We start from the raw sequence: 24,590 nt of genomic DNA, 5'->3' as shown, positions 1-24,590 counted from the left end.
TTTCTCATCGTCTTTGAAGCATTTCACAAGAATCGAGCTGTCCCGAGCCAATGGACACAAGCAAGCTCCCCTACAAGAACAAAAGGTATGGAGCCCCTTCTCCATGTTACCTTCATGGCACAGAGCTGTGTCAAAGCCAACTTCCACATTCTTTGCAGTGTCCTTGGTAAAAAGAAGGATTCTGAAGATCTCCCAGACCACAAAGCCTCCACCGTCAGAGGACCGGGTTGTCTTGCAGTCGCTTCGTCACCCCGCCAAGATGGCAGCGGCAAAGACGGCAAACCCAAGAAGGGCATCATCTTTGAGATCTGCAGTGAAGATGGCTTCCATATCCGCTGCGAGAGCATTGAAGGTAAACAATAGTTTTATCATTATGATTATTTCTTGTCATACAATTTGGACTTTTTTCTTGTAATGTGAAGACTTTCCCCCCAAGATTTTCCCCCCAACTTTTTATATAGTAAAAAACTTTATTGTAGCTTTTTTGTAGTAATATTACAACCCAAATACAACTTTTTCCTATTATTCATTCATTCATTTTCTACCGCTTATCCTCACGAGGGTCGCGGGGGTGCTGGAGCCTATCCCAGCTGTCTTCGGGCGAGAGGCGGGGTACACCCTGGACTGGTGGCCAGCCAATCACAGGGCACATATTGACAAACAACCATTCACACTCACATTCATACCTATGGACAATTTGGAGTCGCCAATTAACCTAGCATGTTTTTGCAAGAACGGGGAGAACATGCAAACTCCACACAGAGATGGCCGAGGGTGAGATTGAACTCAGGTCTCCTAGCTGTGAGGTCTGCGCACTAACCCACTCGATCACCGTGCAGGCCTATTTATGATATTTTTAGTAAAAATTCCTGGTTTATTTACATTGTGACCTTAGCACACATTTCAACATGACCCTTTTACAGAGGCCTGGAAGTCCCTGACCGACAAAGTGCAGGAAGCTCGCACTGATGCCAAACTCCAAAAGGTGTCCTTTGAAGGTAAGGCAACAACCGTGATACCATTTTGAAAAAGTCTGCATAGCAAAGATTGATTGTTGCTTTTGTTCGTCACAGGCTTGAACGGACTGAGGATGCTCGGCGTGGTCCACGAGGCCGTGTTGTTCCTCTTGGAGCAGCTGTATGGCACCCGGCATTGTCGGAGCTACCGTTTCCGTTTCCACAAACCCGAGGAAACCCAAGAACCTCACGTCAACCCCCATGGCTCAGCTCGGGCGGAGGTCCACCAAAGGTACACATTCATTTGCAACAATTTAGCTACAGCAAAAAAGAATCAGCTATCCTAAATTATGATTTTTTTATCCCCTCCAGGAGGTCTGTTTTTGACATGTTCAACTTCTTGGCCTCAAAACACCGTCAGCCTCCAGAGTACAAGCCACAGGGAGAGGATGAGGAGGAAGGACAGCTCAAGACTGCCAGGTTAGTCACAAAAGGCATATTTCCCATGTTTTGAATATTTATAGATGTCTTACTGCCTTCAAATTTGTGCCGTCTGCAGACGTGCGTCAATGGAACTGCCGCTCGCTGTGAGGTTCAAACAACTCAAGGCCACCTCCAAGGAAATGATTGGCGTCTACAGGTAACAAACCAGTGAGGAATCAATCCCCGCGAACAAAAGACAGATGACTGCAACACCGTACGCGTCACTGAATATTCAAACCAAAGTCCTTCATGTACAAATAGACACCTGGTACTGTCTGAGCGTTCGTTCTTTCCGAAAGTATGTAGTGTTTTATCCACTTTACACGTACACTGAGGCTGTGTTCGAAACCGCATACTAACTACTATATAGTACTTCCATGCCCATACTATCCACACTCCATACTGCATACTCAATCCATCAGACAGTATGCAAAGCATTTACACGACAGCGTACTACATGATAACCCACAATGCATTGCACTCCAACCCAAGCCGAAATCGACAGGCTGAAGGTGATTTCACAGTCATTAATTTTCTACTGCTTATCCACACGAGGATCGCGGGGGTGCTGGAGCCTATCCCAGCTGTTGTCGGGCGAGAGGCGGGGTACACCCTGGACTGGTGGCCAGCCAATCACAGGGCACATATAGACAAACAACCATTCACACTCACATTCATACCTATGGACAATTTGGAGTCGCCAATTAACCTAGCATGTTTTTGGAATGTGGGAGGAAACTGGAGTACGTGGAGAAAACCCACGCATGCACGGGGAGAACATGCAAACTCCACAAAGGGTGGGATTGAACCAGGGTCTCCTAGCTGTGAGGTCTGCGTGACGTCACGTCGCATGGTATCCTGGGTAATTTGAGTGCGACTAGTAAGCTGATGATACATACTCTACATTTCTGGCAAATGCAGTATGCATCCGGGAACTTCTTGCATACTCAAAAATCGCATACTGCCAGTGTAGACACACTGCGTACGCAAATAGTTAGTATGAGTAGTAGGTAAGTATGCGGTTTCGAACACAGCCCGTATCTCTGCGTTTATCCAACTTGATACGTAGATTATCATATATGACATCCAACAAACGTAGCCACACTAGCATAGCTACAGTGCTAACACTACACTAGCAACAACATGATAAGGAGCTCTACTTTGTAGCTGACTGACTGGTAGTTGCGAAGACTGATCGTCTGCAGCCATGAGTGAGTGCGTATGCAGGGGCGGGTCAGAGGGGGTATCATCTGGAACATGCGACTGTTTGTCACAGATCTCCCATCCATGGCCGAGGTCTGTTCTGTAAGAGAACCATCGAGGCAGGCGAGATGGTCATCGAGTATTCCGGGAACGTGATCCGCTCGGTACTCACGGACAAGCGGGAGAAATACTACGACGGCAAGGTGAGTAGCAGAAGGACAACCGTGTCGCGTTCGAGCATCAGTCACCGAAATTCGCTCCTCGGCGAATCCTAGGGAATCGGCTGCTACATGTTCCGCATCGACGACTACGAGGTGGTGGATGCTACAGTGCACGGCAACGCCGCCCGCTTCATCAACCACTCGTGCGAGCCCAACTGCTACTCGCGGGTGATCGCGGCCGACGGCCAGAAGCACATCGTCATCTTAGCCTCCCGCCGCATCCACCGCGGCGAGGAGCTGACGTACGACTACAAGTTCCCCGTGGAGGACGCCGGCCATAAGCTGCCCTGCAACTGCGGCGCTAAGAAGTGTCGCAAGTTCCTCAACTGAGCCGCCAGTGCTGGTTTGTCCCAACGTTTAATATGCAGAGGAGGAGGGGCCATTTGTGCAACTTGACAATATACTGTGCCTCCTTTTAGTGTCATGTCACTGCAGTTTTTCTTAGTTCCAATTTGGATGACATTTTGACATTGGCCCATCCTCCCTCATTTTTAAGATGTGTCATTAGTGAGACGCGAAAAACAAAAACAAATCAAAGAACTTGGTTCCACTTTACACCAAAGTGCAATTTGTTGAAGGGAACAGAAAAAGAGTCGAATTTGTTTGGGTTTTTGGTGTGTAGCGAAGCCTGCTTTGCTGCACATTTCTTATCTCCCAGTGTGAATGTGCCCTGATGCCTTCACAGCCGCGGTGACTTGCCCTGCTCACCTTACCTGACCCTCCCCCACCCCCCACCCCAATTATCCAATCTGAGCGTTGTGGAGAGAGCAAGGCAGCTTGAGATCCTGGTGGACTGACTGACAGCCAAGGACCACCCCCCCCGCCGACCCCCCCGCGCCCCACCGACGCCCTACTGACGTGCTTTAGTAGACATATTTATTTTTCTTTGTCTGGATGTTGTAGAAAGTGCGTTGTCTATTTCGTTCCAAAATGGCAGCAGCAAAGAGAACCAAACAAACATGGCGCCCTTGAATTGATATTTTTTTGTGATCGTTGTTGTTATGAAAATGTTCTTACGTGTATTCAGTTTTTAAAAGTCTGTTTTCTGTCTTTTTTTATTAGAACGAGCAAATATTACGCTTTTTTAAAAAAATGTATATAATGTATATTTTTCTACAGTGGAGAAAAAAAAGCACTCACTAGTGAATAGCACTTAACGATGGTATTTATATTTTTTTAAAACAAATCATATTTATTTTAATGCCATTTTTTGTAGGAAATAGAGGTTTACAAACACTAATGCGCTCTCTATGTTTTGTACTCCGCTGCCTTTTTACTTTTTTTTTTGTTTTCTTTTGTTTGGTTTTTGTAGTCTGAATGTTTTTATTTGATTCCAAAGACTGACGCTGGTCTGTGGTTTGGTCCGAGTTGGCTTCAGTCCACCAGGAGATCTTCTCTTTCTTTTTCTTGTTTTCCTTCTTGTTAGAATTGGCAATGCGGCTCATGTGAACTACTACTATTACGATTATGCACTTGGGAGAGGTTGGATGATGGTTGATGGTTCGCTGATATCTCCTCTCTCCGGCCTTATTGCCTCCTCACCACAGACACAAGCAGTCATATCTCCAACACGTACACACATCATCTTTGGTCAAAAGGGAGGTGCCTTTTATGTTGATGCTCCGTGCAGCCAGTAACAAAGTCAAGTATTAGGACCACGCTGAAAAGAAAAACATGTTTTTCTCGTCATTTTTACCACACATATGACTTTCTTGTAATATTATGACCTCCAACTTTACCTGATATTAAGGTGTCCAAATATTCCAACTTTATTGTCATAACATGCAGTATTATAGCTTTTTTTCTGCTAATATTACAATATGAACCTCATCAAAGTAGCTACTCTTCCCTCATATTATGACCATGACCTTTACTTTTTTCCTTCAAATAGTCTCAGTCATAATATTGTGCTACACCTTGTAATATCATGACGTTATTATCATGAAATAGCAATATTTTTGGCTGCTGTCCTCCACATAGTACAACTTTACTGTGATATTATTGCAACTTCTTTCTAATAATAATATGATGTTAACATCATTAACATTTCCTTTAAATATTGCTACTTTTGTCACAAAAACAGTATTCCAACTATTTTCTTGTAATGTAACAACATGAACGTCATACAGTAGCAGCTTTTTTCCTCATATTGGAACATTTGGACTTTTTTTCTACCACATTTTACAACTTTATTATCATAATTCAACTTTTTTTTGGTACTATACCGTCATAAAATATTACAACTTCGACCCTTCCCTCCGTATATTATGACTATATTGTCATAATGTACAGTACTACCAGTTTCTCCTTGTAATATTACAACAAATAGTGCAACTTTGTCATATTATTGCAACTTTTTTCTTGTAATATTACGACTTGATTATAGTAGCGCCATGTTTTTCTTTTCAGTGTCCTATTACTCCTTTGTGTCATGACCAGTGCTCACCAGTGTTTTTAAAAACAACTACTGTATCTCATGTATTATGCCTGCCATTCATGCTGACTTCACTAGCAGTGACTCCGATGCTGCCCCCTAGTGGTTATAATCCCTCACTTCATGTGGTAGTACTGCTTTGATACACCAGATTGAAGACAGGGGGCGCCCCACTGAGGCTGCTAAGGTCAACAATGAATGTAATACTCCCACTTTCCTGCAGTGGGCGTGGTTTTCCGTTGCCGTGCCAACACGCCTGACGAACACGGGCCGGTGGTGTTCGGTTTTAGCTCAACAATGCGACGCGTCACGGGCTGTCAAGGGCTCCACTCTTAACAGATCTCACCTGTCGAGACCCACGTGGGTCAAACTCTTGGGACTTCATTTCTTCTGGAGGGGGCGGTCACAGCAGTGCCACCCCCCCTCGCTGTAATTATAGTATAAATACATGACAATATTATACGGACACATGCATAGTCTTGTGCTTTAGTATCTATACCATATATGGAATGGACAGACAAACTTAGTTACAGTAGCAATTAAAAAACAAAAAAAACAGCCGATGATTCTAATAGCAATGTTTCAATGTACTCTATAATGGTTTTGTGTTACAGTACTATCAGATAAACTAACTAACGTGCATCATTTCTTCTTTTCCTTTGTATAATGGATATCCAGTACCAGTTTTTACTGTGCCTGTGAATGCACCTACGTCACAAAAGGTGCATTTTTTTTTAGTTTTTTTTCCAGAAAAAGGAGCAGTTCAATGTGATGAGACGTCAGTGTATTCATGTGCTTGTTGTTCGCATTATATGTCAAAACAGGGACTTACTTGATGTGGTGTGACTGCCAGCTTCCAAAATGGCCGCTTTTATTTGCTCCGAAGCTTTGGTTGTACGTATCATGTAATGTTTTGATTTGAAATACCGTAAGTCATAATGCTGAACCTTTTTAATTTATTTCTAAGAATTATGAGACAAGTTTGGACAAGTACATGTTGTTTCTCTTGTTGGATGAAATGTGGTGTCGCGGTGGGAGTGGATGCTTGAAAACAAAAACAAAACCCTTGTCTTATCAATAGTCCTCTCTGTCAACATCATACTCATCCTGCTCATTCTCTCCCAGCAATGAAGGAAAGCCACCACAGAGAAAAAAAAAGAAACCACAGACTAGCTTAACTCGCTTGAATGTATAATGAGGAAACAAAGTTGTACATAATGTGTAAAAAGAAAAGTTTCTAATCATGTTTATTTTCTATGCACTTTTTTTATTTAAGTGATAGTTTCAATAATAAACATGTCTCCTTTATGTCCGTTTCTGTGTCATTTCTGGAATTAAAAACTACTATGACTACAACTGAATTGAAGGAGGTTAAAAAAGACATACAAAGCTAACTATTAGCATTTATACACACTGCATTTGGCTTCTCTCAAAATTAAAACAGGCTACAATTAGTAAGTAAATTCAACCCATCTTGCTAGGTGCTACATTTAGCATTTTTCATGTTGTGTACAGAAACTCGATTCCTTTTACTGACTCGCGTCCTTATGAGTCACTCACTAATGTGAACAGAATCGGGTACTCTATTCACTCGAATCACTTGTCACAGTGCGAATGCACACAAACCTGCATGAATCGGGTACTCTTTCACTAGCATCATGGCTCTCATTTAATCACGCTCTGACATGTTGCTTCTTTAACTCGGCCAGTGCTAGCAAAGGTGAGTTAACAGAGACGATTACCCCAAGTCAACGATTTGGTAAAATAATCCCACGTTTTGGACATGTAGCACTTCAGAGACGTTCCTATGTTATTACAATATAACCACGAAGGTTGTTGGCGCATGTGTATTAGCCAGTCGTCTTCTAGTTGTGTGTAGGAGTCTGTCAAGTACGACATTAACCGTGTAGTCTTACGCTGTTTTTGATTCATTCCAGATAAACTGCAACCCCCAACGCATCACTGAAGCTCAGCTTCCGTATACTTTACGCGCCATGAATATACATCACTTCCTGGCGAGACACGTTACAAAATAAGAGCTGAGTACAATTAACAATTAAATGCGTACAAACAAACAAAAACGTGTTAGCCTTCATCATGTTAGTTTTTTCGACATACTGCCCAGGTTTCTCAAATGGCGAAGCAGAGGCAAGCGACGGGTTACAGGACAGTTCACCCAACATTACAGTAACATTACTGGCACCTAGTGACCAGTGCGAGTACTACATATCATCACAAAGTCTACTGAATGTCTTGTGTTTTAGTTCATTTAGCTATTTTTACGCTTGAAAATGCTTTGTTTGGGAAGAAAATGACTATAGGTTGTATTCAACTACAAAACAGCTTGATTTATTAGTTAAAAATGGAGAGGGTTTATTGTATTTAAAGCTGCTACGCTGTATTTTGTTTTGCATTTTGTTCCTTTAAATGCCCAAAACCGTCACCTTAAATGGTGTACAGTTACACCCTTATTAGCTATTAGCATTATTAGCATTTACATTACACCTCTACAAATGAAAACAGGTAGCAGTTGGTACAAAGTGCCGATCTTGCTCGGCACTAGCATTAGCATTTTGCGTAGCATATTGACACACAGCACTTTTGTCGATTAAAAAGAGATGTGCCAATGCTATTACATTGTGTCTAGGCTAGGCTAGCATGCTAGCTATTAGCAAAACAAGCCACCAAGTCGGTTTCAAATGTTGTTTCTGGTTTTGTATTTTTTAATCTGTTTGTCTTAATAAAACAAAAAAATAGTAAAATAAATAATTAAAAATATAATCAAAATTAATACAAAATATGATTAAAAATAATGGAAAATTAAAATAATTACAAATAAAATAAATAAATACAAAGTTTCATGTTAAAAATGATCAAAGTTGTACTGTAAGATGTTTATTTGAAACCCTGACGCCCCTGTGCCGCGTCATGGATGATGATTTCTGGGAGAAGAACAGCTGCAAGTTTTCCCGCAGACAAGGTTACATAATCTTTGTATTGATGTTGTCACACGATTGTACTGTTTCACATATTTTCACAGCACCTCCCCTCCATCCCTCTCTCTCTCTCCCTCTCTCCCTCTCTCCATCCCTCGCTCCCTGCCGACTGCCTAATTGGCTTTCATGACCATTTCCTCTCAGCTGGTCCTGGGTGGAACAACTCTAAACGCATCGTCTGCGACACACAAACACACACCAGCAGATTGCCGACACTGGTAAGCTGTCTTTGGATTCTTTTTAAACTCATGTGCGTTGGTGTTTCGGATTTTGGGATGAAGCGTTCCTCCAGACTGCAGTGACGAGCGAGAAGATGAAGTATAAAATATATGATCCCAACCTTGACTTGATTAACAAAGTATTGTATTCTCCAGTGTCTTCATTTCAAGTAGGGTTTTTCATTTGAAAATGTGCAAGAACATTCCTCCCCATTTCCACAGCTTGTTTTCACAACGGCACCATAAAAGTGGAGGGCAACTTCCTGCCCAGCTCATCACTTTTTTGCTCCTATGGAGACCCAGACTAACTGCTGGGTCTCATTAGCTGCCCACAAACATACTAGCTTGTTGTTAGGAGCTGAGAACGAGAATGTCAGTAAGTTTTGTAGTCATGTAAAAAAAAAAAAAAAGGAGTTTGACACTTGAGTGAGTAGTTTGGGAGTCAGCTGCGTTTTTGTTCTAAACACGTACCAAGTAACAGTGTTGGGCTTTTATGACATCATCAGCAGCCTTCGCCTTCCGGAAATGAATGCTGCAACATTTCAGTCTCCAAGTCTTGGAACAAGAACTACCACGGGTCAGGATGCTTCTGATGCTGACTTGACACTGAAATCATTCTTATTGTTTAGTTCAGTACATAGTACACTACCGCTCAAAAGTTTGGGATCACTTGCAAATGTCTTTGTTTTCCAAAGAAAAAAAATGTTTGGTAGTTTTTGGTAGAAATTGGTAGTTTTTTACGAGAATACATATGTAATATTTACTACAATAAAACATAATTTTACGTGAAAAATTGCTACTTTTATGAGAACAATAAAAATAAAGTTAAAATGGTACCAAGAATCAATTTGTGTGGAAAAAGTCCAAATTTGATGGGAATAAAATTATAATTTCACAAGAATAAAATACAATTTTAAGAAAGCAACCACGTAAAATGAATAATATATATTTTTTAAAAACATAAATACATTTTTTAAACTTTTAGGAATAAAAGGTGTCATTTGAGTTGAAAGTTGTAATTATATAAAGTTATAAAGTTGTAATTTTACAAGAATAATATTTGTAATCACAAATTTGAATATTAGGGGGTAAATATACATTCATAATTTCATATTGAGGGAAAAAAAGTAATTGAATGAAAATAAAGTTGTCATATTACGAGGGAAAAAAAAGTACCAGAATAAAGTTATCATTTTTAGACAATGTCAGAAATTTACAGGAACAATGTCGTCATTTCACAAGAATACATTTATCATTTTTTGCAAAATTTAACAGAATAATGTCATATTTTAATGAGAAAACACTGTGATATTATGAGGATAAGAAAGTCAAAATTGTACAAAATTGAAGTTGTCATTTTTTGGGAGCAAAACTGAAATATGACAAGGAAAAAAAAAATTACAAAAAAAAGGATAAAGTACAAGAAAAAAAAGCTCTAATGGTACCAGAATCAAGTTGGAATATTCAAATAAAAAGTGAGAATTGTATGCAAATAAATAAGATAATTAATAAAAATCCTAATCTACCATGATCAGATTGTAGGCTCAGAACATTACGATGAAGGAAACATTTTAAAGTGTGCAAAAATAAATGCTAACTTTGTGAGAAAAAAGACAAAGTTAACAGAAAAAACAACAATTTTATGAGAATAACATTTATGATATGAGAAAAATATTGTGATTTGCAGAGAATAAATTCATGAATATTGTGAAGAATAACTACAGAAGAATAAAGTGGTGACATTACCAGAAAAATATTGTCATTTTATGAGAATAAAGTTGCTATTATGAGAAAAGTATTGTAATTTTGAGAGAATAAATTCATGAATATTGTGAGGAATAATTACAGAAGAATAAATGGTGATATTGTCATTTTCTGTGAATAAACTTAATCCATAAATTGGTGAGAATAAGTCAGTGAAGATGGACTGCGTGTGTCCCTGCAGTGCGACTGCAATGACAATGCTCAAGCTGCTATTCCTGCTCGTCCTCCAAGTGCATCTTTCCGCTCCGTTGGAGGACAACAAGATCCCCGCCAGTCTCTGTACGGGTCACCCGGGCATCCCTGGCTCTCCGGGAGGTCACGGCAGCCCCGGTCAGCCGGGGAGAGACGGACGGGACGGGAGGGACGCCGCCCCGGGGGAGAAGGGAGAGAAGGGGGACACGGGAGCTCCGGGTACCAGCGCACGGCTCCAGTGTGTTTTGGCGTAAAAGTGTGAAAAACTCCAATTTGTCTCTTAATTCCCTCCAGGTGAGGTTGGCGCGCAAGGCCTAAACGGAGACAGAGGTGATCGTGGAGAGCAAGGGCAGAAGGGTGAGGCGGGGCAGTGTGCCGTGTCCCCCAAATCCGCCTTCAGCGCCAAAGTGTCGGAAGGCCGTGAACTGCCCCTGCCGGCCAGCGACACGGTGCTCTTTGACAAGATCCTGCTCAACGAGCAGGGCGACTACAACGCTGAGACGGGACGCTTCACGTGCAAAGTCCCCGGAGTCTACTACTTTGCCGTGCACGCCACCGTCTACCGCGCCAGCCTGCAGTTTGACCTCATGAAAAACGGACACGTCGTGGCTTCCTATTTCCAGTTCTTTGGCAACTGGCCCAAACCGGCGTCCTTGTCGGGCGGGTCCTTGCTCCACCTGGTGCCCGGGGACCACGTGTGGGTGCAGATGGCTCTGGGGGAGTACAATGGATTCTACTCCAGCACCAAGACTGACAGCACCTTCAGCGGATTCCTGGTCTACTCAGACTGGAAAAACTCTGCAGTGTTCGCATGAGCACTCAGGAACAACATGGCCGACTGGAGGTTCATAACAAACGGAGACAAGGAGCTCAACGCTTCTCTTCTGGTCTTCACATGACCGTGGAAGCTTGAACTTCAAAGGGTGATATTTTGGTTCTATATATAGACGTTCTATATATTTCATCTCAGCTTTGTCATATCCAGTAGGTGGAAAAGCATCCACTTTTTTTCCACCAATCTTTGCTGTTTTTTGACATTTAAAAAAATCATTTCAACTTTAATCTTCGTATATTTTGTTCTTGTAATATTATGACTTTATTCCCATCATATTATAATTTTTCCCCCAACCTAAAATACAACATTATTGTGTTTTGTTTATTTATCATAGTAGTGTTACAGCTTATTAGAAGACAAAAATATTCTTAATATTTTGACTCTAAGCTACTAAAATGACAATATTTCCTCATGATATTCTGAGTTGATTCTAAGTAAAACTATTACTTTTTTCTGTCTAGAATATCACCTTAATATTTTGACTTTATTCTCGTAAAATGGCAGTTTTTTTTGTTTTATTTTCCAACTATTTCAACTTTCTTCTTGTAAATGTTCTGGTTGCAATTACAACTTTATTGTTGTAAAATTGTAACTTCTTCTGCTACTCAATTTTCCCACAAAATTTTAACTTATTATTTTATTTTTTTTAATAGTATTATGACTTAAACTTTTTATCTTATTATTTAGACTAAAAAGTAAAAAGTAAAATGACTGCTGACTTTTCCATTTTTTCCTGATATTTGCTCCCCTTTGTCTCTTTTAATTACCATTGTTCGCTGATGACAGGAAGCTATCAAGCTAAGCTAGCATTTGAGACCTGTGGCTGTAGAATTTCAAATTATACAAACAAAAAGGGAAAAATAGAGCATAAGGGCATGCCTTAACATGAAAAAGCTTCAATGTTGATATACGTAACTAGGAGTCCAAACATTAGTGCTGCAGATGCTGGAATAAAGTCAATTCCAACTCTCTGCAGAGTCTTTTATTCCTAAGATCTTGACCAAAGTAAACACATTCCAGTGGACACACACACACACACACACACACATACACACTCTCCTAATAATTTCCCCAAACGCGACAGCAAGTGTGAGGGATGATGTAAGCCATGACAGTGTTTTCTGAGCCTCTCCACCTTTGTTTTTAATGTTTTGTTGACATGTGCTGAATGAATGATGAAGACGAGGAAAGACAAGAAAATGTGACTTTCCATCCTCGCTCCAGGAAACATATACCCCCCCCCCTCCCCCCCCCACCTCTCTCCCAAGGAGAAAAGCAGGGAGCCAATCGAACCGAGGCTGGCATGGAAGGCTTTGGTTTCCATCTGCTAAAGCACTCTTAAAGACTTCACCAAAGAAAAGCAAGGCTTTGACATCATGACATGGACTTGATTCGTCTGGAGACTAAATGAATGATGAGGTTAGTCAAAAATGTTGGAATATATTCAAATCCCTGCCTATGCTTCCAAAGTGGTAGGACAGGAATGGTCATTTTACAGCAGCATGAAAGGATGAACATGGTTCTTCATGGTGTCTGTCCTTGGCCGTCGTCGTGACAAACCATATTCAGTCATGAAGTCGGGATTAGCATCCGCTCTTGACCATAATGAACAGATATTCAATGAAATGGCTTCAACATAGTCCAATTCATGCCGTTTCAACATGAATACTGAGTATATGAGTATTACAATTATGAAACTAAAGTTGAAGTATTAGGAGAAAAAAGGTGTAATGACAATAAAATTGCATAAAAACAAAACAAACAAAACTATAAAATGGCTAAAAATATAGCTAAAAAATAGCTGAAATTTTATGGGGATAAAATGACTAAATTCTGAGAGAGAAAAATTAAATAAAAAATTGAAACTTTACAAGAATAAAATATTTTTTGGGGAATTCTTTCAAGTTAATTTTTTTAAAATAAAAATAAAGTCACAATATGGTCCAAGAACAAAGTTGTAGATTTATGACAATAAAATCATAATCAGAAAAAAGAATGTATAAAATCAATGTAGTCGCAGAATAAATTGTAGTTGTATATGTATATTTACATATAGGCGGCATAGAAAATGGATGGATGGATGGGTGGATTCATGGATGGATGGATGAATGGATGGATGGATGGGTTGCGGATGGATGGGTTGGTAGGTGAGTGGTTGATTGGATGGATGCATGCTTGGTTGGATGGGTGGATTCATGGATTGATGGATGGGTTGGTTGGATGGGTGCATGCATGGTTGGATGAGTGGTTGGATGGGTGGGTGGGTGCAAACACCCCTAATAACCCCGATTGACCACCCCTAATGATCGGTGTGACCCGACAGTGACCCCATCACGGCCAGCATCAACAGCTCCAATGTGTTCATCAGGCTACTTGTCATTTGCCGCAGCACATATTGTGAATTTATTAATAAACCTGATCAGTCCTGGAAAGTAAAGGGTAAAAGTTAAGACTACACATATTATTCTTAACATTTTATTACAAAAAAGTTTCCAAACAAAAAACATATCCATCCATCCCTACCTTACCAACACAAACACACTATTTTCTATCATTGATTATCCAACTGTGGTAACACCGGTGGTACATGGGCTCCATCTAGTGGTGATTTAAAAAAAAACAACTACCCGTACTGTATATGACATGGACTTGTACTGTACACACTAATACAAAAGTATTACCAAAGATTTACTGTAAAGGACTTTTCCTCACTTTGCCACATACCTGCACATACATTAAAAGCTAACTTGTCATGCTAATAGTATTTTGAAGTGGAACTTGGAGTAAAAAGTTTGTATTATTTTAGTATTTTAGACAATTTCCCACACAGTGCTGGGCCGGGGAGCCCCCAGTGAGGTCATTCAGCAGAGGCTGAGTCCCCAGAGTATGACACTGCCCTCACAATAAACAACCTTCAGTGTAGTCAGTGGATCATGTCTGCGTTTACTTCATAGTAGTAGTTAGCCACCACTCGACACGGAGCGCCAATGTCCACTTCTGGGACCGTTCAGTGACAATGACCAATCGCATATCATGCTTTTAAAAAATGTAGCAGGCTGACATCAGCAAGAACAACAGATGTCTGCTTCCAATTTTAGAAGCGCCACTGGGAATGGGAACGGGCCCAATTGTCAACCGCCAGACTCTGGAGGACTGTCACATGTTGCTGGAAGTGAAGTTGTCCCATATGATCCCCTTACACATGTAAACATGGACACAGACACATCTCAAAACACTACAGTATGTCGGCAAAGGGCAAATGGTAGACTCAAGTTACCAGCAGCCATGCACCGTGGGAATATTACTACATACATAAGGCTGCTCTGTAACTGCACTGTTTTGCTGCCACGTTATTAATAAAAGTTAGCACGCAGGCCTCACAGCTAGGAAACCAGAGTTCAATTCCACTCTCGGGCATCTCTGTGTGGAGTTTGCATGTTCTGCTAACGGTTATCATGCTGGCACCTAGCAAGAGAGCCTCAAGTACCCAAAGTGTCAAGGCTGTCCTATAACCTCCCGGCATAATGCCATGTGTGTATTTGCCTTTCGACAGGAATAAATTAGCTTAAATGCTAACATGCTAGCAATTAGCATGCTAGCACCTAGCAATGTAGTGAATATGGCCATGCACTCCTCTGGTGTCTGCACATGATGTCGTGTTGTTTTACAATTGCATGCAGCACTTGCATTGTCATGTAGTACTTAAAGGGCAGCTTAATGCTGTATGATGGATCTATGAAAATGTTGATATTTTCATACGCCAGTCATTTGAGGTGCTTAATTTGAAAGACAGAAGTTTTAAAATCTCCCAGATACATGAGATGTATGGTATCAGCCGGGAAGGGAATCATTGTCATCGCACATGACAACACACGAAAAGCCTGAATGCCTCAAGTCGAACAGAAGCTACTTGCGGCCAAACGAGTCGAGGTATTGACACCACAGGATGACCGTGAGTGGCCCAAGGGTTGGGGCTCCGCATAGATCTGCTCGTTTTGCGAATCGGTTGAGAAATGACCGCAAGAGGCCGAGTTGAAAACATAGACAATTAAAGAGTTGGAGAAACAAAAGATGGCCTCTTGTCAATGGGACAATTTTTTGGCTTTTGTCGGTTCTAGGGGCCACAGGAGGCAATCCGTACATCTCTCAGCCATAAGACGGACATTTTTGGAAAGGGGACAGAGATTCCTATGTTTTCACCAAAAGAAATAGGTTCTAGCTAAAACGGTGTGGCCAGGAGGAAAAGTTTTTGCAAAAAAAAAAATTCTTTCAGCCTCCAACGCTCTATCATTAGAGTGAGAGCCAAGGTGGATTTCAGTCATGCGCACACCTCCTTCTGACGAAGATAAAGCCAAAACTAAACATCCAACGGAAAAACTAATTTGCCACAGAGATGAGAAGTTTGTCTAGAAAATGAGCCATTAATCACGTTTCTATGTGATCGTATGGCTGAGCTACAAGGCTGTGAAAGGTCTGTAAATTCTATTGTAATTACAATAGTAATCAGATTACTTTTGTAATCAGATTACTTTTGTAATTTTGTTGTAATTTTTTGTAATTTTTTGTAATTTTTTTGTAATTTTTTTGTAATTTTTTTGTAATTTTTTTGTAATTTTTTTGTAATTTTTTTCAATTTTTTCTCTTTTTTCCTGAAAAACAAGAAAAAATGAAAAACAAGAAAAATTGAAAAAAATTACAAAAAAATTACAAAAGTAATCCAATTACAAAAGTAATCCGATTACCATTCCTTCTCATTCCTCAATCCGTGAAAGACGGCGAATGACAGGCCTTTAATGTACTGTAACATAGTTTTGAGAAGGAATGGTAACTGACTTCTATGTAAATATGTATAAGTGTACATTAAAGCCTTTCAGTCGCCATACTTATAAATTAGGTCAAGGAATGACACGGTTTGCGGCCTTTGTTCTTTGTAAATGTGTGTCATTCTATATCAAAAATCTGTCATTCCCCATACTTTTCAATTAGATTAAGGAATGACACTGAACGCAGGCTTTATTTTTTGTACATGTGTCATTCCAGATTACAAGTGTGTCATTCCCCATATTTGTAGGTGGGAAGCAGGATAACGATCTTGTGTTTCACTGTGATTCAGGAATGAGAGAGAATTGTATCTCTGTAAATTTGTATTATTCCGTATTAAAAATGTGCCGATCACCATAGTTGTCATTTAGATCAAGGAATGATACTGGATGAGTGCTTTGTTCTGTTTAAACGTGTTTCATTCCGTATCAGAAGTGTGTCATTCGCCATCCTTGTGGGTGGCATGCAGGAATGACACCGTCTGTCCTTCGCCCTCCTGTCATTCGTCATTCGCCGTCCTTCCTCATTCGTTTTAGGGACTCCCCCTTGTGGTGGCATGCAGGAATGACACCGTCTGTCCTTCGCCCTCCTGTCATTCGTCATTCGTTTTAGGGACTCCCGGTTACAGGAACGCTGCAGGGACACGAGACGGCTGCCGCTAGCATAGCAAGCTATCGACCTATGCAAGCTCGGTAGCTTGCTTGCTAGTTCGCCTCTCTAATTTACTTTTTCTAAACTTAAAAAAGTGTTTCAAACGGAGTGGGATGAAAGACAAAGAAGTTAAAACCTACCTCACTTCCACAGGAATGGGCGAAGCGAACTATATCGCGTCGGACAGGCAATGGCTGACCACACGCGCGTGAAGGTAAACTAATTTAATGTTATGTAACATTACTGACACATAGTGGCCAGATTTGGTATACATACAGTATAACTTTCAATACTTATGACTGATATTAGTCCACCACGGAACAGCGAGCCATTTATTAATTGACTTTCAAAAAACCGTGATAGGTAGCTGGTCCCTGAAGACAACACTATCAGATAGTATATGTAGAATTCTGAAACAATGACGTAACAAACTTTTTTTTTTAATTACAAAAAGACACCATTAAGTTTGCTTCCATTTCAATGGAGTTACATTCAAGTCACATGCTCTCATTTCTTTTCTTTCACATTAAACACAACACAGGATGCAGATTGAATTGTTCAACTGCTGCAATCTCATGGAATGAAAAACCTGAGGAGGAATCTGTGTACAAGACTAATATTCTTCAGCTTCACTTACAAAAAAAATAAGCAAGGTATAAAAAGGTAACCATCCAACCATAGACATCCAAACAGTCATAATGTAGATGGCACTTTCTAGAGCATCATGCACAATGATGCTCAAAAAAATTGTAAACACATACAAAAAAAGATTGATGACACCTGAAACTTACATAGAATTGTGCATGTTCCTTTCTAATACTGGAATCAGCCCCAATTAAAAAAAGCAAAACATTGGCCATGTTTACTCAGGTTACCATGGTTACAAGATCTTCATATTTATAGAGCAACTGAGCAGTAATAGCGCAATAAAAACGACCCACTGTTATGTTCCATTACATCATTTTCTTTCGCATTTTTTCACCCAAAACCTGCCCGTCATCAATCTTCACTTGCTGCTGCAATTTTTTATTTAAGGCCTCTCTGCAGAGATGAGAAGCGAGAGGTCTCACCCCTGAGCAATTTTCAATCACCAATGACAAGCAAAAAAAGTGTTTTAACGACTTAAACCTCAAACCCAGCCACTTAAGCCTGTCCATAGTAATTGTGTAATGTTTGACATGAAAATAACACACAAGTTGTGCGACTATGCCCTAAAAACATATTCTGAGTGGTTGTAAAAATGTCCCTCAGAGGTACACCTCGATGGTGTTGAGGATCATGTGACGACACAGCGGGCAGTTGTGTTGGTAGACAGGCTGCCTCAGCAGGATGTCGGTACAGCGCCGACACAAGCACAGGTGTCGGCAAGGCAGCAGCACCACCGTCTTGGCGTGGTCGTGACAGATGACGCACAGATGAAGCGTTAGCACATTCTCCGAAGGAGACCTAAAAACCTTGTTGGCCTTTAAAGGCCTCTCCGTGCTGGACGCCGTTGAGGCGAGCTGTTCCTGTTGATTATGCTCCCCTGCTCTTCCGTCAGGCGGATCCCGCCTGATCCCCTCGCCGGGATCGCCGTCGCCTCGCACTCTGTCCGTGTTGTTGTCCCTGTGCAGCTGCGTCCTCAGCGTCGTGCCCAGCTGGCTGCTGTAGCGAGACAACTGCTGCCAGATTCTTCTCTCCAGCAGGTGGAGATAGCGCAACATCCTGCGCAGGTGTCGCCCGCCGCTGCATAATAAACAAGACATCTTCTGGCAGGCTAAACAGAGCAGCACGTGGAGTCTGTGAATAGCCTGGAAAGAGTTAGCGTAGGACATAAGTCGCCTCGACGCCTGTCTGGTGAGTTCTGGGTTAAGGTAGGCGGTAGTTGTCAGTGCAATACTGATTGTAAGCAAAAGGCCGTAGATGTTCAGGATGAAGATGCTGATGAAGATGTGCACCAACGACGCCAGGAAGTCCAACAGTAGCTTACACGGCGACCACAGGAACGCTGATGTCCCCACCAGACTGCTATAGAGGAAGGTGATGGAGGTCAGCGTGAGCTCAAGCGCCATCTGCAGCGGGCTAGACACGGTCTGCCACACGGCGAGCACAACACAGTGGAGGTTGAGGGTGGCGATGAGAGCGTAGTTCACCGCCGTGTTGACCAGGTAGACAAGGAGGCTGAGCGCGATGCCGCATGCCTCCTGTACCGTCAAAAACCCTCGACACAGGTGCTCCTTGCCGCGAAGAAGCACATGCATGACAAGGTAGCCCACCATCTTCAGGCTCTCCAGGAGCCCCTCCAAGGAAAGCATCAAGCTGCCCACCATGTTCATTGTTCCGTGGGCGAGGTAGGACGTTGCTTCTGCTGTGGATAAGAAGCCAAATAGGATCATGTTGCCAAGCTCCATCACTGAGTGGATGAAAAGTGAGGGCAGGTTTGTTATAAAGTTGAACACAGCCAGAAAAGTCCGGACTATAGTGTGGACAAGGAGGAAATTGACGTCCAACAGTAAGCAGACTGCCTCCAAGCATTTTCCTACAGTGGAAATGACAACGTTTAACAATCCCATGTTAAGTATGCTCTCACTGTGTCCCCACGGCAAAGTCCATCTTTGTTTTCATGCTCAGTTACATCCCCTTCACACCAGCGTATATTCCTGTTGTTGCCCCATCCTTTCAAAGAGAAGATAATTACGGTTCCTTTGCCATTTCTTCGTCAAGAAGCAGAAACAACGAGCTAACTACATGCCTTACGTACTCTGAACCGGATGTTTGCGTTTAAATGCGAAACTGACTTCCGTTGCATTTCCGTGCTTCCTCTTCAGTCCTCGCTCATATTTCGGGCCAGGGAAATCAATTGCTTGAATAATTTAGGTATTAACTTCATGTGAGAATAGAATTGGACCACAAAGACTTACAAACTTGCCGAAAAAACACTCACTAATTGCTTCGACACTCCGACTATCGAGCAGGTCGCCATATTTGTTTTGGTCGGGTCAGCGGACCTTCTGCCTTCCGGTGTGTGAGTCTGCACATGCGCTGTATCCGCTCACCCTTCCACCGTGGAAGTAACCATGTAGTCATATTTTTAATGAAGTTTTATTCATTGTTATGATTTGGAACATATTATCTATTAACAATTTTGGAGACTAGCACAGAATACTGACATAGTCCATTGAAAAAAACATCCACAGCGTTCACTAATTTCCACACAATACTTGCTTATATTACTTCCCCTAAGACTTCCCTTTTAAAATAAAAAATAAACTGTTTTTAAAATATTTTTTTTCATAATGGGCTTATACCACACTCAACAGGTACAACTGTACCTATCTTCACTGCTAGATGGCAGAAGGAGCAAGGCAATTTGCACTCTCTATGCAGTGTTTGGGTACAGAATGTGATGGTGGTGTTTTATCTAAAATGATAACATGTTCATAAAACACAAAATCGTATCATACAATAAATCAACTTTATTCTTCATACATTAATGCAATACACTGTTAGTATTACCATGACATGAAATAACAATCAATGCCATAATCAGGATAAAAATGTGTAAAAAAACATAATAATATGACAATATACTGTCCAAAAGTCAAACAAAAGTTGGACTTTAAACCATTGTGTGAGATGCTATCGTGTCATATATTTTTTTTTTATGTTTTGGCTCCCATTATTTTCTTCATTAGCCGTCAATGAATCACGGAGCTATATAACAATGTTGTTGGTATTTCCTTCCTCACCTTAAGATGCCTCATCCTCCCCATCTCAGCTGCTTGGTGTTTGTTTTCTCTTTCGGGGGGGATAGCAACTCAGATATGATCATGGGAAATCCTGCTCCAAACCCTTTTCACCCATGACGGACACCATTTGTTTAAACGTTTAATGACACAACAGGGATACGCAGCAGCAATACAAGACGCTATAAAAGGCCTTGAGCTTTGCTTTTGTCTTTGCCGTTGAGCTTCTTGCTCCTTTTATGGTATAAAACCCTCCCCTCTGGTCTATTAGCAAGCTAGTCAGCTTCCTGTGTTTGTTTTCTGGACATCCATTTCAAAATGAGAGCTTCCACGTGGTTTGCAGCTTCTGCGAGGATTTCTAAAGTGTCTTTTACATGCATTAAATAATCATGTGTCAGGTGCACGGTAGATAAAAGCAGCCCGGCGAAGATGACAGAGCGTGTGAGGCGTCATCTTCAACAGTCTGCAGGAACCTGCAGATAGACTTGAAACACTCGTCAGCAATAAACACATCCCACAATCTATCATGAGTGTATGAGTAGCTAAATGTATGTTGACTTTAAAAAAAATCTCACATCCCTGGACCAAAAAAGGGCAAAAGAAACACAGAGTGGAGACATGGAAGCAGGAGAGGCTCGCACAGGATGAATCTGAGACAACAAAACAAACGACGCCCTTGACGTGTTTCCTTCAAAGAGACACGGATGACTGACTTGAAGCAATCGGGCGTCTCACCTGCTGGGTCATTTCCACCGTTTAAAGGACGGGAAAAGTGTGACACACATTCTTCTTTATCTTTGTCAGGCTGCTCTTTCACCCAAAAACAACCCCAACAACTAAAACGCTTCTTCTAATGTAATGAAGGCAAAAAAGTACATATGATATTTAATGAACTATGAGGTCGGTTTCTTTACCAAACCCATTCATTATCATAGTATGGCATAACATAACATTCAATTTCATGCTCTATCATTGTTAACATGTGTGATATGAGGTTCCTATTGTCCTCAAGTCCCAAGCAACCACCAAAAGAGTTTTGCTTTGATGCTTAACAAGAATAAAAAAGGAACATCAACAGTACCGGGCTTCAGAGTGAGTCCTAAAAAAAAGTAATGATAAATAAGTCAAAACTAACTTAAAAAAAACAGGTACACAAAAACAGGAGAAAGAGCATTTAAATAAAAGTAAAGCTGCGAGTATCCCAACTCGGAAGCAAATCGGGGCATGTCGAACAGTATTTACACATGTACTATTTAGCCAGTAGGGGGTGCCATCCGAACCCATGCATATGCACAGTCAAGAACTGGAGACTACGATGCAGTATTGAGGAAAAATTCATTCATTTTCTACTGCTTTCTACTCCTCACGAGGGTCGCGGGGGGTGCTGGAGCCTATCCCAGCTGTCTTCTGGCGAGAGACGTGGTACACCCTGGACTGGTGGCCAGCCAATCACAGGGCACATATAGACAAACAACCATTCACACTCACATTCATACCTATGGACAATTTAGAGTCGCCAATTAACCTAGCATGTTTTTGGAATGTGGGGGGACTCCGGTTTCCTCCCACATTCCAAAAACATGCTAGGTTAATTGGCGACCCGGAGAAAACACACACATGCACGGGGAGAACATGCAAACTCCACACAGAAATGGCCGAGGGTGGAATTGAACTAGCTGTGAGGTTTGCGTGCTAACCATTCGACCGCAATGCAGCATTAATTTCGGAAAAATTTAAAACAAATTTTGGCGATTCCGGGAATAAAGTCGTAAATTCACAACTTTTTACCTGTAAATTCACAACTTTATTTTCCAAATCTCTGATTTTTTGTTCAATGTGACTGAAAAAATGCAGTATTACCAGAATAAACTTGTTAATTTACAAGAAAAAAACTGTAACTTTATGTTACAGGCGTTGCCTGTGACAGCTATGAAAAGGGGGGATTTATGTGACTTGGTCTTGGGCATGTGGAGGGGGGGGGGTGCTCTTGTGCTCAAATGTTGTGCTCTGTTTTGCTGCCACGTTATAAATAAAAGCTTGCCTGAAGCAAGAGGAGAGTTTCCTTCCTGAAATAACATTACGACTTCAGCTGTAAACTTTAACCAGTAGGGGGTGACACTGAAGTCATGCGTGCATCAGTGCCGCCGCCCCCACCTGGCTGAAAATGTCATAATTCTTTTGCTGATACTCCGATCCTCTCCAAATGGTGGCTGAGAGCACCACTCAGTACTTGACGTACATTGTCTGATCTCCAAATTTTCACCAAGTTTGTCCAAAAACTTTGCTCAACAAGCCCTAATAATTTTAGCCCTAATAAGGCTCTCGTCCCTGCATCATATTTACACACGGGTTGTACCAAAAATTGCGCAGTGTGACCGGATGGGATGAGAAAGAGGGACGTGATCTCCCCTAGCTGAGATCACCGGTCTGCCTATGAAGGTAGTTGGCCAATGTCCCACCTGACCTTACCAGACAGAAGAAAAAAAAAACACACAAGCTGCATGGATCTCAGGACAATTATTTACAGAATCAAACCCCCGCCCCCCAAAAAAGCACACACCGTATGTCCGCAGTCATAACCAGTCATGTTAAGTTATGCTATATCATGTCATACATCACGCTTCTTGTAGCCTAGCCTCGCATTGCATAACAGTTACAACTCGGTGAAATCAATTTCCACCAGCTATTTTTTTCACGACATTCTCACGGTGGGAAAGTTGGAGGGGAAAATATATTAGGAAAGGGACAGAGGTTGACTGATGGTTGTGTTGGAACGACTCAGAGACGTATGAATAACACAGCAAAGCTGATCCAGGGTGGAATTCCTCTTCTTTGATCAGCCTTCTCATGGACCTTGAACGCGTCATCTGTGCATCTGCAGGATGTCACAAACAGGAGTTGCGACTTCCTTCTTTTTTTTTTTTCAGCTTGTATCAAGTATGGATGTCATTTACAGTGTATGAGGTAACTATACCACATGGACACAACTCATACTTCATTTTCCTAACATTTAAAAAACACTGGTTGATTATCAGCTATTTGTTCCCAACAATGTACAAAAATAATGTAAAAAAACACATGCGACCTTAGAGGGAGATTGGATTCCGAACAACATTAAAATCTCTAAGCATATCAATTTGTTTGTATAGGAAGAAATGCTGCAAATGTTTGACAGACAGACTGTTAGAAAATACATGTCATGGCAATTGCGCATCTTAACAGAGTGAAAGGAAATATTGCATTATTATGAAATAACATCACAACAATGGATTATTTGGTCAATCGTCAACATAGCGTCAATTGGTGGGACAGTAAACATTTCAAAATGTCTCATTTCTCATTGTACTTTTCTTAAAATTACTGTTAAAATCTTGTCTGCTCCTAATCCTGTGCATCGTCACACTCCAACTTAATCACATATTCTGTATTGATTTATTCTTTATACAGTATTTCATTGATGAAATACAACTTTATTGTTTCTATAATAAAATGGTAACATGGCGCCACATTAACCACAGGAAGTGAACGGACTGCTGAGATATGGAGAAGTGTAAAAAAGCTCAGCTTCATCCTACTCCTTTTCAGACATGCTGAAGTGTAAACATATGAAGTAACTTTTGTTAAGCACGTTTAAAATAAACTATACTATTATCATATAGACTACGTTAAAGGCTCTTTACGCCACAGAAAGATGTCAGTGGGACTAACCCCTCCCACTGTGTACAATCACCATGGTGAAGCAATGTTCACTTCTTGTCCTGTGTCCTTATCAAAGTGCCTCTTTGTCGCATTCCTCGTTGTCGTGACAGCAGAAATTTAAATTTCTCTCCCACTCTCCCTCTGAGACCCCTCGCCGTGCAGCACTGACTCAATCCAACCACCTCCCAGCCAATACCCGGGCAGCAACCGGAGCAGGGACAATAGATGTCTCTCATGATGGGGCGGACTACTCCCCTCAAAAAAAGACTCCCTCAATGGCTCGGAAAGAATGACCTCTTTTCCGCTCCTTCCTTCCTTGTGAGCCGTGAACACGACACAGAACCATGGTGAGATAAACACCGGTCTTGTGAAGTCATCAATCACACGGGTGG

The 24,590-nt window shown here is 41.3% G+C and overlaps 3 protein-coding genes across 7 annotated transcripts in view; 2 read left to right on the top strand and 1 right to left on the bottom strand.

Annotated features, from left to right (window-relative positions):
* kmt2a (lysine (K)-specific methyltransferase 2A) overlaps positions 1-6,605 on the top strand; it is a 44,579-nt gene extending 37,974 nt beyond the window's left edge. For all 3 annotated transcript variants that reach the window (XM_058079369.1, XM_058079370.1, XM_058079368.1), the window contains exons 27-34: positions 20-85; positions 159-352; positions 924-998; positions 1,074-1,248; positions 1,329-1,436; positions 1,516-1,596; positions 2,716-2,845; positions 2,918-6,605. In XM_058079369.1, coding sequence (XP_057935352.1) covers positions 20-85; positions 159-352; positions 924-998; positions 1,074-1,248; positions 1,329-1,436; positions 1,516-1,596; positions 2,716-2,845; positions 2,918-3,193 — 1,105 coding nt within the window. In that variant the 3' untranslated portion in view covers positions 3,194-6,605. The remainder of the gene's footprint in view (positions 1-19; positions 86-158; positions 353-923; positions 999-1,073; positions 1,249-1,328; positions 1,437-1,515; positions 1,597-2,715; positions 2,846-2,917) is intronic.
* Positions 6,606-6,735: 130 nt separating this feature from the next.
* On the top strand, positions 6,736-12,347 carry c1qtnf5 (C1q and TNF related 5). 3 transcript variants are annotated; one of them, XM_058079373.1, is made up of 4 exons: positions 6,736-7,017; positions 8,438-8,511; positions 10,457-10,686; positions 10,762-12,347. In XM_058079373.1, the coding sequence occupies exons 3-4, from the start codon at positions 10,467-10,469 to the stop codon at positions 11,280-11,282; spliced, it is 741 nt and encodes a 246-aa protein (XP_057935356.1). In that variant the 5' UTR covers positions 6,736-7,017; positions 8,438-8,511; positions 10,457-10,466; the 3' UTR covers positions 11,283-12,347. The 3 variants fall into 3 exon arrangements, with proteins under 3 accessions (XP_057935356.1, XP_057935355.1, XP_057935354.1); XM_058079372.1 differs by having other exon boundaries at positions 8,338-8,511; XM_058079371.1 differs by lacking the exon at positions 6,736-7,017 and adding an exon at positions 7,039-8,277.
* A 4,842-nt stretch (positions 12,348-17,189) lies between these two features.
* rnf26 (ring finger protein 26) lies at positions 17,190-19,374 on the bottom strand. Its single transcript, XM_058079964.1, has one exon. It carries the CDS (start codon positions 19,324-19,326, stop codon positions 18,022-18,024), a length of 1,305 nt encoding a protein of 434 aa, XP_057935947.1. The 5' UTR covers positions 19,327-19,374; the 3' UTR covers positions 17,190-18,021.
* Between the last annotated feature and the right edge of the window lie 5,216 nt (positions 19,375-24,590).

The sequence above is a fragment of the Doryrhamphus excisus genome, chromosome 8 (genome assembly GCF_030265055.1).
Source record: "Doryrhamphus excisus isolate RoL2022-K1 chromosome 8, RoL_Dexc_1.0, whole genome shotgun sequence".
In the NCBI taxonomy this organism is placed as follows: Eukaryota; Metazoa; Chordata; class Actinopteri; order Syngnathiformes; family Syngnathidae; genus Doryrhamphus; species Doryrhamphus excisus.
Note: the sequence above shows the minus strand (reverse complement) of the source record. Positions and strands in the feature narration are given on the sequence as shown.